Source organism: Mastomys coucha, unplaced genomic scaffold (genome assembly GCF_008632895.1).
Source record: "Mastomys coucha isolate ucsf_1 unplaced genomic scaffold, UCSF_Mcou_1 pScaffold5, whole genome shotgun sequence".
Taxonomy (NCBI): Eukaryota; Metazoa; Chordata; class Mammalia; order Rodentia; family Muridae; genus Mastomys; species Mastomys coucha.
The window spans coordinates 96,778,854-96,796,466 of record NW_022196911.1 but is presented as its reverse complement, the minus strand read 5'-3'; the positions used below and the strand labels follow the sequence as shown (position 1 = coordinate 96,796,466).

The window sequence follows — 17,613 nt, the reverse complement described above, 5'->3', positions numbered from 1 at the left end:
CCGCTGAGCCATCTCACCAGCCCCTATTTCTTTATTTTTGAGGCAGGTTTTTTTTTCTACTTAGCTCTGGTTATCCTGAAATTTACTATGAAGACCAGACTGGCCTTGAACTAATATTGATCCACCTGCCTCTGCCTCCAAGGTTGGTACTTAAGGCATGCACTACCATTCCCACTAATGTACCTTTTTTGTTTGGTTGGGGTTTTTTGTTTGTTTGTTTTTTGTTTGGTTGGTTTTGTTTTTTTGAGACAGGGTTTCTCTGTATAGCCCTGGCTGTCCTGGAACTCACTCTGTAGACCAGGCTGGCCTTGAACTCAGAAATCTGCCTGCCTCTGCCTCCCAAGTGCTGGGATTAAAGGTGTGCCACCACTGCCCAGCACACATCACTTTCTTGGTGAAGCTTCTCATTAGCCTGAGGAAATACTGGCTCCTTTCTTTCTCTGTGCATGATCTTGCTTCTCCATGCTGGCTCCCTGCTTGTTCTATCTCAGATAGATGAGCACCTCAGGCCACAGATATAGTCATGTTGTAGGCCCCTCATTGCAGCTGCTGAAGGATAAGCAGGGACATGGAACCTAAAGCACCTGCCTGCTGGCCTCCTTAACACTCCCCTGTCAAAGCTGGGATCCGAACCCAGCCCTAGCTCACTGCCAGCCCGAGCCCTCTCTCCGAGCTGCTCACACATGGACACCAGAGCATAGGTAAGTAGAGTAGCTGATACCAGACGGATAATGCAGGTCAGGCAGGCTACAATCAAATTTCCAGAGGGTAGAGCTCTCCAAATCTCAATTTCCTGTGAAGACTTTAGTAGGAGAAGATGGACATGTCTCTGACTGGCTACAGAATGCCCCCCACCCCATCTGCTTCTGCAGAATGAGAGAATCTGATACCAGGACAGAATAGTCTGTACTTTCTGCAGTTGTGTGTGATGAGACAGTACCCACCAGGCAGCACTTAGCAATGTGAGTTTGACTCTGGTCAGTGGGTGCTAGTTTTGCACAGGGTGACATTGGTTGTAAGCACTCGACGTTCTGGAGTTAAGAGTTCAATACAAGGGTGCATGCCTTGCATTTTCAAGGCTCCAGTTCTATTCTCACCAAAAGAAAAGGAAAAGGAAAAGCAGCAGTGAGGGCAACCTCCCCTCAGCATCCTACTGCTGTGGCCTTTAATTCCCTGCTCTAGTCTTAGCTGCTGTGTAGGGTGTGCTCCCTCCCTCACAGCCCTTCTTCTCCCTGCTCCCTCTCAGGTTGGTTAACTCATCCTCAAGAGCTTGTCTCAGCATGAGCCCCTGCCCCACACCACGCCACCCTTTTTTCCTTTAAGTGAACTTTTCAGAAGAGTCATAGAGGAATTCTGAGGGTAGTACAGTTTCTGCACAAGCCCCAGACCCTGTTCCCCTTGGTAGCATGTTACATTAGTGTCGATGCATGAAAGTCAGTACTCCACTCACATTCCTGTGGATGACACCCACCTGATTGTCCTGTCTCTGCTGCTGTCACATCTCCTCAGACTACTCTAGGTGAGCAGCTTACCTTGATGGTCTTGAGGTCACCAGCCAGATACTTTGTGTGATGCCAGACATTTTTCTCATTGAGTAGAAGTAGTCTCGGGTTAGGAGTGATATGGGTTAGTGGGGAGATTTAAAAATACCATTTGTATTCCATTGTATGAAGGCCTGCATAAATCAGTGTGATCTATGACTGTCACTGGCAGCCTGACTACATTTGTTCTCTTTGGAAGACTGTCATGTGTAGCCTACACCAAAGAGTGACTGATCAGGACCCTCTCTTGGAGTAGTTACGTGAATTATTAAGGCCCTTGATACAAGTGATCTGCTTATTCCCTCTCATTTATTTAATTATTCATCTGTTGATATTGGCTCACAGGTACCTAATTTTACACTTTAGTGTGTAGTCTATGGTTTTTCCTCACATTGTTTCATCTTTGACCATAGGCTGGTTTTTGAGCTCCCTTTGACTTACCCATCATTGTGAAGTTATTCTGATTTTGTTTTTTGAGCATTTCCTTACTTTGTGTATTTCCTGCCCAGGCCCTGGAATCAGCTACCCTTCCAAGACCTGTTTAGCAAACATTTTCTCTCCAGTGCCCTGATCTGGAGTTACCGGCATGAATTCAGGTTGTCCCTTTTGGTGGTGGTTGGTGCTCCCCATATCTGGGTGATGAAGCAGAGCCAGCACATGGTGAGAACCCCTCCAGTCCTAGCACCTGGTCCTTGCAGCAGATTGCTGTCCTCTGTTCACCAATTCACAGTCCCCACCTGCCTGATACTGCATCTGAGCTAAACAGTGGTCACAGTTGGTGTCTACTCTGGAGTTTACTCAAGTGTGGAGAGGCACGGGCTGTAATCATTGTCTGGTTTGGATATGGAGTTCTCTAGTCAAACCTTTCTGGACTTTGGGCTGAGAGTCCATGTGAAATCCCAGGTGGTCTAGTCACGAGTCTTTTACTGCCATTCATAACCAGACCTCTCCTTCAGGAAGGCTTGTGTTGTAGCCTTTGTGGCTCTAGGCAGGCTCAAGGCAGACTATCACTTGGAGCTGTGATCCTGAATCATTGACTAGCTTAAATCCTTTTGTTGGGCAGTCACCCTCTAAAAATATGTAACTTAAACCCTTTGTCTCTATTCTTAGGTGTGTGTGTGTCCCTTTCAGGTGGCTCTGTCAGAAGCACCTCAGGCTTGAGGCTGGGCGAGGCCTCCCTCAGCCTCCCTCAGCCTCCCTCACCCTCCCTCACTCAGGATATTCTCCTAGTCACCATGTTGCTGTCTGAGCTGCTCAGACTCTGTGGCCATGAATGATGCCAATTTGCAAACCTCTAACAACTGCAGCCTGATTTTTAAAAGGAACTCAACTCTGGTTTTGTCATCAGCTGCCCTGTTCTCCCACCCTCCACCCTCCCCACCCCCCAGCTGAATCACTCCTTCCCCTTCCTGAGAGGCTTTGAAATGCAAGCAAGGGAAGGAGGTCTTCAAGATGCCTCATGTTATAGGACTTCTCTTATCTTTACTTTTTCTCAAACTTAATGAAGCAGAGCCAAGATTTGTTAAAGTATTTTAATATAGACTTAAGGATGAGGATTAAAATATACCCAGAGCATGGGTGTGGGCTTCTCAAAGAGTCACCCCTTTTTGTTATTCTTGAAAGAATCATGATAGGTTTTAGTAGAGGAGGATTTACTGGATAGTGATAGTTCATTCCATCAGTGGCATCAAGACACCTCTCCAGAGAATTCAAAGTTGGGGCTATTGACAGAACATCGTGAGTCTTCTAGGAAAGCAGCCCTCGTTCCAGGAAACTAGTGAAAGGCTTCCTCTTTCAAATAAGGGGCATCGGAGATGAGGTCCTAGGAAGATGAGGTGAAAGGTGCCTGGGCACAGGGGTAGGAGTGGTGGATTCAGGCTCCACTTGCTTCCTGGGGCTTGAAGGTGGGGCTTACCCGGGCCCACTTGGGCTGCTGAGTGTTTCTAGGGACTTTTTTCCTTCTGCGTCCTCCTCCTAGCAGCCCTGGATGAAGGTGCTACTCTCTTTCTTACAGGCTCAGATACGTTCAGGGTCACAACAGGAGGCTAACAGAAGTAATGGCCGTAGGACTTGCTATTAGTCTGACTTAACTCCACCATGCACCTGACTCTTAAGTTAAATAAAAAACAAAGATATGAAAGGCATCTTGAAGACCTTGTTCCCTTGCTTCCATTGCAAAGCCTTTCAGGAAAGGGAAGAAATGATTCAGCTGCAGGTCACTCCAGGACCTGAGAGTTCTGTCAGGAAATCTGTTAGGCTTCCCCTCGATGGCCTGGAGTGCTCTTGTGGTAGGGTCAAGTCAGCTGGAAGATGGCAGTTGATGTGAACTCTCGCTATCCCCATTTATTTGCCACACTTAGGCAGCCTGGCCTGTATCACATGGTCACAGTATTTATGACCTTATACCAGGCTCAAGCTTAAATCACAGGAAAACTACATTACAGTCAGCCTTTGGGATTCTGTAATGCAATCCTTTACCTGTGACAATACCCTGGGTCCAGTTGTTTTTTCTCTCTCTCCCTCTTTCTCTAAGATTTATTTGTTATTATATGTAAGTACCCTGTAGCTGTCTTCACCAGACACACCAGAAGAGGGTGTCAGATCTCATTATAGATGGTTGTGAGCCACCATGTGGTTGCTGAGATTTGAACTCAGGACCTTCAGAAGAACAGCCAGTGCTCTTAACCGCTGAGCTGTCTCACCAGCCCACCACTTTTCTTCTCATTCTCAACTCTCAAGCTCCTGTTGTCTCAAGGTCTCAAGGTCTCCTGTTGTCACCTGCAGTAGTCCTTGTAGAATGTGGGACTCTGGAAGCAGAAGTGTGGCTAATTTATTGAAACGTTGTTTGTACCCGTTTATTGTCTGATAAACAATAAACGGACCCTATCTTCAGCTGATACAATCATATATTTTAAGAAAGAAAGTTTGTCTGAAATACTGTTCTCTGGCTTTAAGAGCCCTTGTCCCTCAGATCTCACTGTGAGAACTTTTCACCTTGTTCTTGTTAGCTGGGCAGCTTCTGACCACAGTGTGCATGTGCTGTCTGGGCAGGAGGAATCTGGCTTACTGCTGTCTGACACCCCTGCTCTCCCCTTCGATAGACCCTGCCGCGCCTTTTCTCACTGCCTGGGAGCTAAGGGTGAAGCAAAGAGGGCAGTGATTTAAGCTGCTTTTTTTCTGTTGGTTGTTTGTGGAGACAGGAAGGATTTGTGAGAAGTGTCAGTTGGAGTGAGAGCCTGAGAGAACAGGTGCTGATGATGATCCTGACTTGAGGAGAGGTTCTTGGAGTCCTGCAATAGAAGTGGCAGCTGTCTTGGCTCATACTCCTGGCCTCTGTAGAGCTCCTCCTGAGACTGAGAGGGAGACAAGCCCTGCATTGAGGAGATTCCAGCTAGTAACAGCCTAGTAAGTTTATAACTGCACAAACAAAACAGACACAGAAAACCAGCGTGGTGGTACACACCTGTGACCCCAGTTCTTGGGAGGTTGAATCAGGAGGATTCCAAGCTCCAGGTCAGTAAAACTCTGTCTCTAAAAACATGAAAACATTCAAAACCAACCAAAAATCCCAAAACCAAGCTGGAATTTAATACAGAGTAGTAAGAGGTTGTAGGCTAATGGGAATCTCACCTCTGTCTTACCTGCCATCCAGAAAACCTGTGCTCCATCCTGGAACAGCAGATGTGGAGTGAGGCACGTGGGTTGACTGAAGAGAGGAAGTCACTGGAGGTTTCCATCTTTGCCTGAAAGTTAGTGCGCTGACTCTGCTTCCCCCTATGGCCTCCATGACCCATTTGTGGTAGAGAGCTGAGAAAGCAGCTTAACAGGGAAGAATTTCTTCTTTCTGTTATTTTTAAATCTTATATTTGTGCGCGTGCCCACCCACCCACATATATGTGCATGTGGAGGTCATTAGACAACTTGCAGGAGTTGGCTTTCTTCTACCCTGTGGGTCCTGGGGATCAATTTCTGAGTGTCAGTCTTGGTGGCAAGAACCTTTACCCACTAAGCCATCTTGCCAGTTTTCAGAGGATTTCTTACTATTTCTAGGACAGAACTCTAGAAGCTGGGGTCTGTCTCCTAAGAGATGGCCACTATCTGACTTGTCTTGGCATCTGTCCTTAGTACTACTCAGCACATGAGGGAAAGGGATTCAGGAGTTCACCATACTCTCTTGTTGTTCCTGACAAAATGTTTAGCTTGGCTACCCAGTGATGTTTCCAGAATTTCAACCCCCTTTAGAGAGTTGGCAGAGTTGGGGCTCTGAGGGATTCCATGAGGCTTCACTGTGGTCTTTTTTAGATTGGGAATGCCTTGAGGCTAATCTCAGGCCAGTGACATGAGTGGTTTGAGGCAAGTTCTGTCTGTTGTAGTGGCAGGGAACCTAGCTGACTCTGAGCATGCCTCTAGGCTGCTCACATGGTTCCAGGTCATCTACTGTAACTGTGTAAAGGAAGCCCCTTTATTTCCTGCATCTTCTCCATAATCAGCTGCTTAATGGCTTTCCATTAAAGTCCTTCCCAGAGCTCAGCCTGGGCTTTAGAGTACCTGGCTCCAGGGCCAAGTTTTTGCTCTGCTGGTAAGACATGGTCCTGAGTACTGTACTACCAAAGTCCTGCTACCCTATTCAGTTCTCCTTTCCTGACCCCCAAACATTCCTCCTTCAGATAAGCTTAGTTGGTGGGATTATCGAGTACTACACCACTGTAACCTCTTTCTGCTCATTAAAAACATGTTGGCTTCTTGCTTTTGGGAATATTTAAACTGTTTCACAATTCTTTAGCCCATAGTTAAGTAAATCTAAGCAATAAACATGGGTTTAACATACATTGAACAAATCATATTTTTATATAAAGACTCATCCTGTCCCTTATTAACATTTGGGTATCTTTGTTTTCTTGATTGTTTCCCAATTTAGGCAACATCTTTTTTTTTTTTTGTCGTATTGTTCTGAGTCTTACTAGAGAAAGATAAAAATGGCTTAGAAACAAGAAAGATAATTGGTTCAGTATGTATTTTGTTTTGTTTTTTATTTTGGTTTTAATATGTAGTCCTGGAATTCACTATGTAGATGAGACTGGCCTCAAATTCATAGAAACCCACTCACCTCTGCCTTCTAAGTGCAAGGATTAACAGTGTCTGTCACTACGCCCATTTCTAATCTTTAGTTTTTCATTGTTTTATGCAAATTCCATGCCATAAGTATTTTGTTAATTAACTTGTAACTTTCAGATACAAAGAAGTTTGTGTGTTTAGTTAAGTTTACCATTAGCTAAAATTTTAACTAATTTAAAAGTGTTTCCTGCTAAAAGCTATTGTTTTGTTGAAGCATCCTTAGGGGCTGTGAAGATGGCTCAACATCTTGTTACCAAGTCTGATGGCCTGAGTTTGGTCCCCAGAACCCACTCCTGAAAATTGTTCTCTGACCTCTATATACATTTGATGGTACATATACACATCCACAATAAATAAATTGAAAAAACATTGAAAAACAACTCCTACTGGGCAGTCTTTAATCCCAGCACTCAGGAGGCAGAGGCAAGTAGATCTCTGAATTCAAGGCCAGCCTGGTCTAAAGAGTGAGTTCTAGGACAGCTAGAGCTACACAGAGAAACCCTGTCTTGGAAAAACAAAATGAAAGGAAGGAAGGAAAAAGAAAACCAGCTCTTTAACTTGTTAACCTTAGGAGATGTGACTGTGTTGATAATTTTGGTTTTTCTTTCATCTCTGATAGGGAACCTTCCCTAAGTTACCTGGCTTTGGGCTCTGCCATCAGCTTGCTGTGTATCCCTGGGAAAGTCACCACACCTTACCTCTGTAATTGACATAGTTAGGACTATATGGCCCTTTAAGTTCCGGCAACCAAGGAGTCAGAGTTAATTAAGTAACTAGCCTGTAGTTTAATAAGCATGTCACTTGGAACCTTACCTTCCTCTTAATTCTATGTTGGATACTCCATGTTTACTTAACTTTTACAGTAACCCAATGCAGTTAACATTAAATAATACATTTGTAGATAAGGAACTGAAGCTGAGAATGACCATTTGTATAACTTGGCCAAGGTCACAGAACTAACCAGCTGACCAAAGCTGGGCCCAGTACCCCTCTCTGAACCCTAACCTGATCTTGCTGAGGTCAGGGCAGGTTAGGAGACTCCAGGCTGCTGCTGTTGTCTCTAGGTTTGCAATTTAGCACTTCTGCCAGACTGCCCTGGGCCCCAGAGTGTCTTAGCAATAGTTTCCCGGTGCCCTGAGGCCTCTGTATCAATCCTTGGCTCTGTTCGGCTTCCCTTTGATGCCAGCCCCCTTAGCCTTTGAACCTAATGACTTCTGCTCAGGCCAGTGCACCATTCTCTTAAATTAGAAAGTTTCAGGAAGTGGCTCTACCTTCTCAAGCTCAAGTCTCTGGCTAGACTACCTCCCTAGAGTGTTGGGCAGAGCCACTTAGTTGTTAGTTCTGTCCCCACCCCTCCTCAGCAGCTAACTTGAGGGGACTGCATCTCCACCCACCCTTTGGCCTACAGTCTGGTTTCTCTAATCTGCTCCCTATTCAGGCTGTGCTCTCTGAGCTAGAGGAAGTCTCTAAAGCAAACAGGAAGCACCAGAGACACCCACCAGCTGGAATTGCTAGACCTTTTACCAGGAAGGACTTGAAGGGACTGAGGAGGGATGACGTTGCCGCAGCACTTGGTGTCTTGAAGGCTTCAGCTTAGAAAAGTGAGGCCCTACCCCGCTCAATGGTTGGTCATCTGTACACAGTATGGAGTTGTCTGCCTTCCCTTCTCAGCAGGAGCTCAAGTGTGTTCAGTCAGCTACTTCTGTTTGTTTATTTGAGACAGAGTCATGCTGAGCACTGATGGTGCACACCTTTAATCCCAGCACTTGGGAGGCAGAGGCAGGTGGATTTCTGAGTTCGAGGCCAGCCTGGTCTACAGAGTGAGTTCCAGGACAGCTAGGGCTACACAGAGAAACCCTGTCTCGAGAAAAAAAAAAACTAATAGAGAGACAGGGTCTTGGTTGAGGCTGGGAAGAAAATGGCCTGTTACACACACAGGTTCTAGCTGGTCTCTAACCTTTCAGAGCTCCCCCTGTCTCTGCCTCTGAGGAACTTATAAAGCCTTGAGTTCTAGACTCTACCTCTAGAGATTCTGATGTAGATGGTCAAATGTAGATTCTGATGAGAAAAGGGGCCACAAATCTGTGGCACCCAGAGTGACAGGCAACTCAGCACAATGAAGAGCAATGTCCTGATTGTCCTGTCTTGTCCACTCTTAGCCTGTGCACAGAGCTGTAGTATCCACGGCCCTGGGCTTCTGCCCTTTTGTGTGTGCTGTTGGGAAAAGACACACTAAATAGGATGTCCCCAAATCCTTCCACATGCTTCCCTTTCCATGAAAGGCATGATGTTGGGGCTGGTCCTCACTCTTGGTGGTCAGTGAATGAGCCAGGATTTTTTTTTTTTTAAGATTTATTTATTTAATGTATATGAGTGCACCATAGCTATACTGATGGTCGTGAACCACCATGTGGTTGCTGGGATTTGAACTTAGGACCTTCAGAAGAGCAGTCAGTGCTCTTAACCACTGAGCCATCTCTCCAGCCCGAGCCAGGATTCTTATTGCAGATTTGGGAAGTGGGTCTTGAAGGAATCCTTTGTCATGGGCCTGAAGTTCCACCATTGCCAAACATTCAGGGGAAAAGATTGTTAACTCATCCTGTTTCCTACAGGCAATTTTGATGGTAACTAGCTCTTAAGGACTTGATTTTTTGACTCCAAACAACTTAAACTTATTCTGCTACTTGATTTAAAATATGGAATATCTTTGCTACTAGTTCAGGAGGATTTCTTGTATACATATATGTACACCACACATGCATACATATACTACACACATTAATTAAGTAAAATTAATTAACTTAATAAATGTTAACAGTGAATTAATCTGGCAGCTGAATTCTTTACCATTGCTAGTCTTCAAAAACCATACAGAGAAACCAGGATCTATTTCAGGCTATATTTCAATAGCTGGGTAATATTGATTTATAACTCCTATGCAACTCTGGCTACCTACCAGCCATGATCCCAGTTAGTGCTCGGAGTTTTAGCTCTCTGCTTTAGATGTTTCTTCCCATAGTGTCTTCTCGGACCCCTTCCTTTTCTCCCAAAACTCCAAAACTCTTCCTTCCCTCTCTCTTCCCTTGGCTGGTGAAAGTTTCTGCTCTATTCTCTTTTGCCCAACTGTTGGGTGATCAGCATTTATTGACAAAGCAGAGACTAAATTTTAAGAATTGTTTACACAAATTTTAGACAGATTCTGGACCTAAGCATTACAGTGCTGTGTTTAGATTGAAACAAGATATGAGAGCAGAGAACAACCCAAGGATAACCTTTACACAGTGCACAAAAACATTATGCCTATACATGCATACATACACTACATACACCCATACACATACACCATGCATACATATACATACACTGTACATACATATACCATACATACACACACCACATGCACATGTAGAGAGAATATCTTGTGTATTATATGGGTGCATCTGTCAATTAAAAAAAAGCCTATGGCTCATAGGAAAGGATAGAATAGAAGGTGGGGCATCCAGTAGGCAGAAAGAATTCTGGGACAGAACCTGGCATGGGAAGAATCACCAGAGAAGATATGAGGAGGATAGATATTTGGTCCTTGAGTAGAGATAACCAGGCATGTGGCAGAATGTAGATTAGTATAAATGAGTTATTTTACGTTATTAGCTATATGGCCTAGGTATTTGTAAATATATTTTGAGTCTTGGGTTGTTATCCCAGGGAACTTAGTTGGAGCTGGGAGGAAAATAGCCTGTTACACACACATATACATATATCACACCCACATACACCATGCATGGGTATACATATGTCACATACACATGCTACACACACACATATCAATATATATGCCACATGTACATACACACATGCACCACACATATGCCATATACACTCATACCAGGAGGCAGGACAACTTGATACATGAATTAATTCACTTTTACCACCTACCAGGGGTATATCTTCTGGTTTTCTAGCCTTAGGAGTAGAAGGTGTAAGCCTTCCTGGGAACCTGGATGTGCCCTTCACCTGTTTCATACATGCTCTTATCGCTGCATTACTTCATGACAAAAATTGTCTTGCTTAGTGCTTTATTGGCTGAAAAGGTCAGACACTTCTGCTCATGTGATCCCTTCTTGGGGCCAGGAAAGCCTTGAGGCAGCAGACCATAAAAAGGGCTGTGAGCACCTGCCTAGGGCTTTCTGAAGGCAGGGCCATGGATAAGGAAGGACTTTCAGCAGCCAGTTTAGTCCAACTGGGTACAACTTGCTCTGTGTACTAGCAAAGCCAGGGCCTGCTTACCAAGTCTGTGGAGAAGGTGCTGCACTCTGGGCAGACACTGCTGTTAACCCTGATACGCCCCATCACTATTGTCCTGGTTTGACTTAACTCAAGTGCCTTGTGTGAGGTAACACAGGAATTGGGTGAGACAGTCACACTCATGGCACCCCAAAGTGTGCTTTGTTTGCTTCGTGCTAGCTGCTCAAGCCCTGTTTGTATTTTAGTTTTAGTGGTACTTGTAGATAGTTGGCTGGCTCTGTTGTGAGCCTGGATGAGTGCTCCTGGCTAGTCCCACAGATGGCTTTGACATACAGGGAAGGCTGAGAATTGTTGGTGAGAACTCATTTTCTCCCTTTCTGACTTAAAAAAAGAAGAAGAATGAGAAGAAGCAGATCACATTTTTATCTGGGTAGGTTTACAGGGCTGTGGGTTTGGTAGGGACAACATTTGGCTGCCTCTGTTCATCTCGGCTTGTAGGTGAGGGAAGATTGCTGCCTGTGCCAGTAATTGTCTTTCTTCCACAACTGCTGTGGTTTCTTGCAACCAGGGTTTTGCTTGTCTGTTCCCCTGCCCCACTCCTTCATACTTCTCTTGTGCTTGAGTTGAAGTCTTTGCCCTATGTCATGTGCACTCGGGGTAATCACCAACTTGTAAATTCCATTGTGTATCAGGGTCACTTTTGCCAGGTCCAGACCTTGCTGAGCCAGCGGAACTGCTGCAGCCACTCAAAACCAAACACACCAAGGGTGGGCGTGGCCCTCATTGTTCTTCCCCAGCAGGGAGAACAGCCTGATAATCAATGAGCTTGTGTGTAGGAAGCCAAGTTGCAGCCTGGCTTGGTCTCTTGTATACTGAATGGCCTTGACCTAGGCACTTAATACTGTCAAGTTATATCTATAAAAATGCAAGGTTATGTTAAAGCTCAAGAGATATTAGTGCGGTTCTCCATGAGTGCTAGCTCTGTCTTTCAGAATGGTTTCCTGAGGTAAGGACTCTTGAGTTCCTATAACATGCATGGACATTGTGAGGAAACTCTCCCGATGAAACTGCACAGGCCTTGTCTTTCCTGTCTAGGGTGAATGAGAAACCATCTTACCTATGGCATGTCTAAATGACATTTCTGGTTAGTAATCATATTGAAGATTGCAAATCCCCCCCCCCACTTCCTTCCTTGTACTTTTGGGGAAGAGGTGGCCCCCATTTCAAAGCTTTTTTCCTTTGGTGCTGCCCAGAAAGGAAACCGTTGCTCCTGGCTAGTGAGTCATTCTTCCTGAAGCTCACTTTTTAAATGAGTTGCTGGGAGATTCTGGATGTGCAAAAGGATTTGAGGCTAAACAAAGCAGGCCCTTTGCTGTCAGCTTCTTGCACGGGCACAGAGCTTCCCACGGGCCTCTGTTCATCATGCTCCTGTCCCTGGACTGTAAGGGATATACTCCTGTCCAGGGGCAGGTCAGCTTTCCCTGTGTGTGTTCAGCTATCTTTTGGTATATGTCTTCTAGAGGCTATTCATCCTTCTATGCAGTTTGGAATCTTCCAAAAAGTTTGAGTTTCTGAAGCTGAGTGGTAAACTCAGAGCTGGACCACCAGCTGCCAGGGGTGCAGGTCTCAGTGTCATGTTTGCCTCCGCTCCCGCCCTCCCCCTAAGCTTTCTTTGTGTCACTCCTGCCTCTGCCAGCAGAGAATGGAAGCTAGGTCTCTATTTAAAAAGGGAGAGCTGGCAGCAGAGACTAGGGGCAGAGCTCTGGCCTCAGAGCATGTTTGGTTTTCTGTGTGGTTTGTTTTTTAATGTGTGTGAGAATGCAGGCCCATCTAAAATGAAAAGACTGGGGAAAGAAGCTGAGGAAGAGCGAGGGAACATTGCTTTGATTCTAGCACACACAGTCCAGCCTCAGAAAGCCAAGAAAGTCAGTCGTTCTACTGTGTGGTACAAACCTGGTCATTCTGATAACAACTCGAACTGGCTAGGCCTTGATCTCTGAGTGCCCATAACCACCTTATCTGAGGAACTGGCTGCAAGGACCTGCTGTGCTTCACCCATCTCCCCACACACTGCTCCTGTGCAGAGTAGGCTGTGAGCATTAGACTGCAATCTTATTGTTTGATGACCTAAATCCTAGTTGTCTTCTTGGGCCCTTTTTTGGGGGGGAAGAAGGTGGAGCCCAGTGAGCCTGTTGACTCATGCTGGTATGTATTCCTCTCCTGGATTTTGTAAGTGAATTTATGTTTTTGAGAGAGGGAAGTCTTGAGTTTTTGCTCAGGACCCATGAACCTAATATTGAGAAGCCACTTTGCTTGGTAGCGCTCTGCAGGAGAGTGTAGTTCAGTCTAGTGAAGACTTCCTGTTCAACCCTGTGGAAAGGACTGGACGTTTACCCAGGTCCTCAGGGACGGCACCTCTGACAGCCTCAGTCTAACTCCCTACTTCTGATTTCTCTCTGCAGTTGGAGACCTCCCTTCCCATTAAGTGCCTCTTTGCAAAGCACTGGCCCCACCCCCACACTCACTGGTACTACTACAGAGCAGCGCGCCATGGCGGGTCGAGGAGGTGCAGCACGACCCAATGGACCAGCTGCTGGCAACAAGATCTGTCAGTTTAAGCTGGTCCTCTTGGGCGAGTCTGCAGTGGGCAAATCCAGCCTGGTCCTCCGCTTTGTCAAGGGGCAGTTCCACGAGTACCAGGAGAGCACAATTGGAGGTGAGTGTCTGGAGGAAAGCTGCCCAAGCAGAAACTGGATCTGTCTGGCCTAGGAACACTTTTTTGTCAATGGGCCCTGGAGTTGAATCCAGCAGTCAGTCTTTATGCTTCATTCCAAAAAGCAAGAGTGCTAAGAATTACCTAGGGATTGAAAACTGGCTTCCTGCTCTGGTCTGGCCTCTTTATTATTTGTGTGGATGTGAGGTCTTTCTTTTTTTCCTGCAGGGCAGTATGTGTGTCCTGTCCTCTGCTGCTGACCTTTGTTCTTTCTGGAGCTCAGAAGGTATCCCTGATTCCTCATTGGTCAGCATTTAGGATGTGAATAAGGATCTGGACTCAGCCTCTCACATCCGTAGTCAATGTGAACCTCAAGAGGCCAGGGCCACCCTTGGACTTGAGTCATCCTTCTCTGCTCTCTTGGTTGGTAGGAGATTTCCAGGCAGCTAGAAACAGAATGGGCCATGTCAGCAGTCTTCTCACTGCCTCCTCAGCTCTGTCAGGGGCTAGAGAGGGGGAAGTGAGTTGGCAGCCCAGGCTCCTCAGTGGGCTGGGAAGGGGGAGGGCAGCAGCAAGGAAAACAGCTTCCCACAGAACTGTCATAATCTGCTGGGTCCAGGGTATAGGGAACCCTACCTATCTACCTGTCTATCCTAGCTCCAGGATTCTCCTTCAAAGCATGTTTGCCTCAGCCTCTCACATCCATAGTCAATGTGAACCTCAAGAGGCCAGGGCCACCCTTGGACCAAGAGTCCTTTCTCTGCTCTCTTGGTTGGTAGGAGATTTTTAGGCAGCAGTATTCCTGTCTCAGGTGGCATCTGTATTCAAACCACAGGCTGGCCATACAGGACAGATTCTGGGTCACAGTGGGGATGGTGGCTAGCTGGAGTGTGTGGAGGTGGCAGGGGTGGTTGGGAAGCCAGCCACCCAACCACAGCCTGGCAGTGTGACAGTGTATATTTTCCAGAGAGAATGAATGCCTTCCCGAAACTGAAGGTCACAGTCACCCCTGAACTGAAATGGGTCTCTGAGGGGCAGTGGAAGGAAGGCTAGGGAGAATGAGGGCTTACCTTTTCAGGCTTGGCATGGGGTGGGGGGTTCCCATGCCTCCTTTATCTGGCCCCTGCTGTGCTTTGCAGGGTGGCTCTGAGTTGACTCAAGTGCAGGCAAGGCACTTCCCAGACAACACACAGGAGCACAAGCCCCACCTGCCCTGTGTAGGCAGGCTTCTACATGCCAGAAGCAACAACAGAGAATAAGTCAGGGTGGTTTCCAGTTCTTCCTTGCCTAATGACACCACCTTTTCTCTTGCAGCGGCTTTCCTCACACAGACTGTCTGCTTAGACGATACAACGGTCAAGTTTGAGATCTGGGACACAGCTGGCCAAGAGCGATATCACAGCCTAGCCCCGATGTACTACCGGGGGGCCCAAGCAGCCATTGTGGTCTATGACATCACCAACACAGTAAAGACCCTCCTTCTTTTCTCTTTGTCCTCCGTTTCTGAAAGTTCCCCAAGAACTGGGCTGTAAGAACCTCATTGGGGGGCTGGAGAAACGGCTCAGCGGGTAAGAGCACTGGCTGCTCTTCCAGAGGTCCTGAGTTCAATTCCCAGCAACCACATGGTGGCTCACAACCATCTGTAATGAGATCTGGTGCCCTCTTCTGGTATGTCTGAAGATACTGACAATATACTCACATAGATGAAATAAATGTTTTTTTTTTTTTTTTTTTTTTGGTTTTTCGAGACAGGGTTTCTCTGTGTAGCTCTGGCTGTCCTGGAACTCACTCTGTAGACCAGGCTGGCCTCGAACTCAGAAATCCGCCTGCTTCTGCCTCTCAAGTGCTGGGATTAAAGGCATGTGCCACCACTGCCTGGCTGAAATAAATCTTAAAAAAAAAAAAACCAAAAAACAAAAAAAAAAACTCATTTTAGATGGCTCAGCCTTCTGTTCTGGATTGGTATATGGACAGATTTCCTGTTGACTGGGGCGCTCTCCTGAGAATCTTTAGAGTGATGTTTCAGATGCCTATGGCTATACCAGTTTGCATTTGCAACTGAGTAATCCTGAGTAGACTATTTCCTCAGTTCCTTTGATGTTCCGATCCTGTCTCCTCAGGATACGTTTGCACGGGCTAAGAATTGGGTGAAGGAGTTACAGAGACAGGCCAGCCCCAACATCGTCATTGCACTAGCGGGTAATAAAGCAGACCTGGCCAGCAAGAGAGCTGTGGAGTTTCAGGTAAAATGACAGAACTTGGGAAAGGGGAAAGGGCTAACTGGCTCAGTAACAGAGGCCTCCCTGGGCTGCCTGGGCCCTGAAAAGTGGCAGGCGGTGGCAGCCCTCATCTGCTGCCCTCTCAGGACTCAAGCACAGGCCAGAAAGGAGTTGTCTTTGTGTTGTGGGAGGTGGGTGAATAAGGAATGCTTCTGCACGTTTCCTTTGTAAGCCAAATAGACTGAAGCAGTATTTTTTTAGGCAATCAATGCATATAAACTTTAAATACTCCAACAAGGCATAGAGAATGAGTTTAGTGTCTTTAATCTTAGAAACTCAGCCTCTCTTATCCAGAATTCGCAGGTTTTGGTTTTTCCAAAAATGTACATATCTTTTTCTTTATGTAGTAGATGGAAGTGTGCTGTGTACCACAGGTACTGTATGTTACAATGTCATATGTTTGTAGGGGTGGGGAACAGGAAGTATTTCATGTAGTATGTAGCCCAGGCTGCTGGCCTTGAACTCCTGAACCTCTTGTTTCTCCTGAGGTTACAGTCATGAGCCTCCACACCCTACTCTGCAGTTCATCTTTTGCCAGTTTCTAACTTGATGGCCTCCTGGATTGTTTGTAACCACTGAGGACTAGAGACAGTACTGCAGCCATGTCCACATATTATCATGCTTTTGTCTAGATGTGCAAGTATAGTGCAGGATATCTCTCCAGAGGATCTTTCGCCTGGTGATTTTGAAGAGCAAGTAGACAGAGAGGACCTAGGGAAGCTATTGATTAAGATCTGCCAATATCTGTGAACTGAGAGGTGTAGCATGTGAGTGGAGGGTGTTTGGGGGAAACCCAGAACAGGGGAGCCCTAAGCCTGAAACCCCTGCATTTGCCCTTTATAAGGGCAGAGACCAGGGAATATTTTATCCTGGGTCTTAGCCCCTGCCATCTGCCAATGTTCCCCTCCCACTTTCTTCCTCACATGCTTGAATCAGGAAGCACAAGCCTATGCAGATGACAACAGTTTGCTGTTCATGGAGACGTCTGCGAAGACTGCAATGAACGTGAATGAAATTTTCATGGCAATAGGTAAATTGCCTCTCCTTGCCCTTCCCCTGAGCAGAGCAGAATCCTGTGTGCTGGTCTCTGATGTGGGATATCTTTCCTAACAGCAATTTCACCATTTAAACTGATAAAATTGGGCTGGAGAGATGACTCAGTAGTTAAGAGCACTGGCTGCTCTTCCAGAGGCCGTGAGTTCAATTCCCAGCAATGGTGGCTCACAGTCATTGGATCTGATGCCATCTTCTGGTGTGTCAGTGACAATGTGCTCCTATACATAAAATAATTTTTTTATAAATAAAAATTTTTAAAAATAAAAGAAAATAAATATAATCTAGCTGACAGTCTAGCTGACTCCTAGATGCAAAACTTAATGCCTGGACTAGTCTAAATGTTATACTCCCTGCCCTTGTCAGAGCTTTCCATTGCCATCTCTTCCCCCCATAGGACTTTAGCTCACTTGCCTCAGGAATCCTTCTATGAGTTCAAATTCTGGCAATGCCAGTTGTCACTCAGGTTTTGGGCAAGTTCTCTGCTTCAGTTTCTGGAGACACAGTATACCTGGCACACAAGCCCTCCAGTATTCTGGTTGTCGCTGATTAGAGAGTGTTAAGGTGACCCTAAGATACATTTCCCTTCTCTTTCAAACAGCTAAGAAGCTTCCCAAGAATGAGCCCCAGAATGCAGCTGGTGCTCCAGGCCGAAACAGAGGTGTGG

At 46.1% G+C, this 17,613-nt stretch overlaps 1 protein-coding gene across 1 annotated transcript in view; it reads left to right on the top strand.

The window, feature by feature from the left end:
* Positions 1-17,613, top strand: part of Rab5c (RAB5C, member RAS oncogene family) — a 22,890-nt gene that overhangs the window by 4,075 nt on the left and 1,202 nt on the right. Inside the window, exons 2-6 of the mRNA XM_031354066.1 lie at positions 13,364-13,617; positions 14,929-15,080; positions 15,735-15,857; positions 16,830-16,923; positions 17,548-17,607. Of these exons, the coding sequence (XP_031209926.1) occupies positions 13,452-13,617; positions 14,929-15,080; positions 15,735-15,857; positions 16,830-16,923; positions 17,548-17,607 (595 nt within the window). The 5' untranslated portion in view covers positions 13,364-13,451. The remainder of the gene's footprint in view (positions 1-13,363; positions 13,618-14,928; positions 15,081-15,734; positions 15,858-16,829; positions 16,924-17,547; positions 17,608-17,613) is intronic.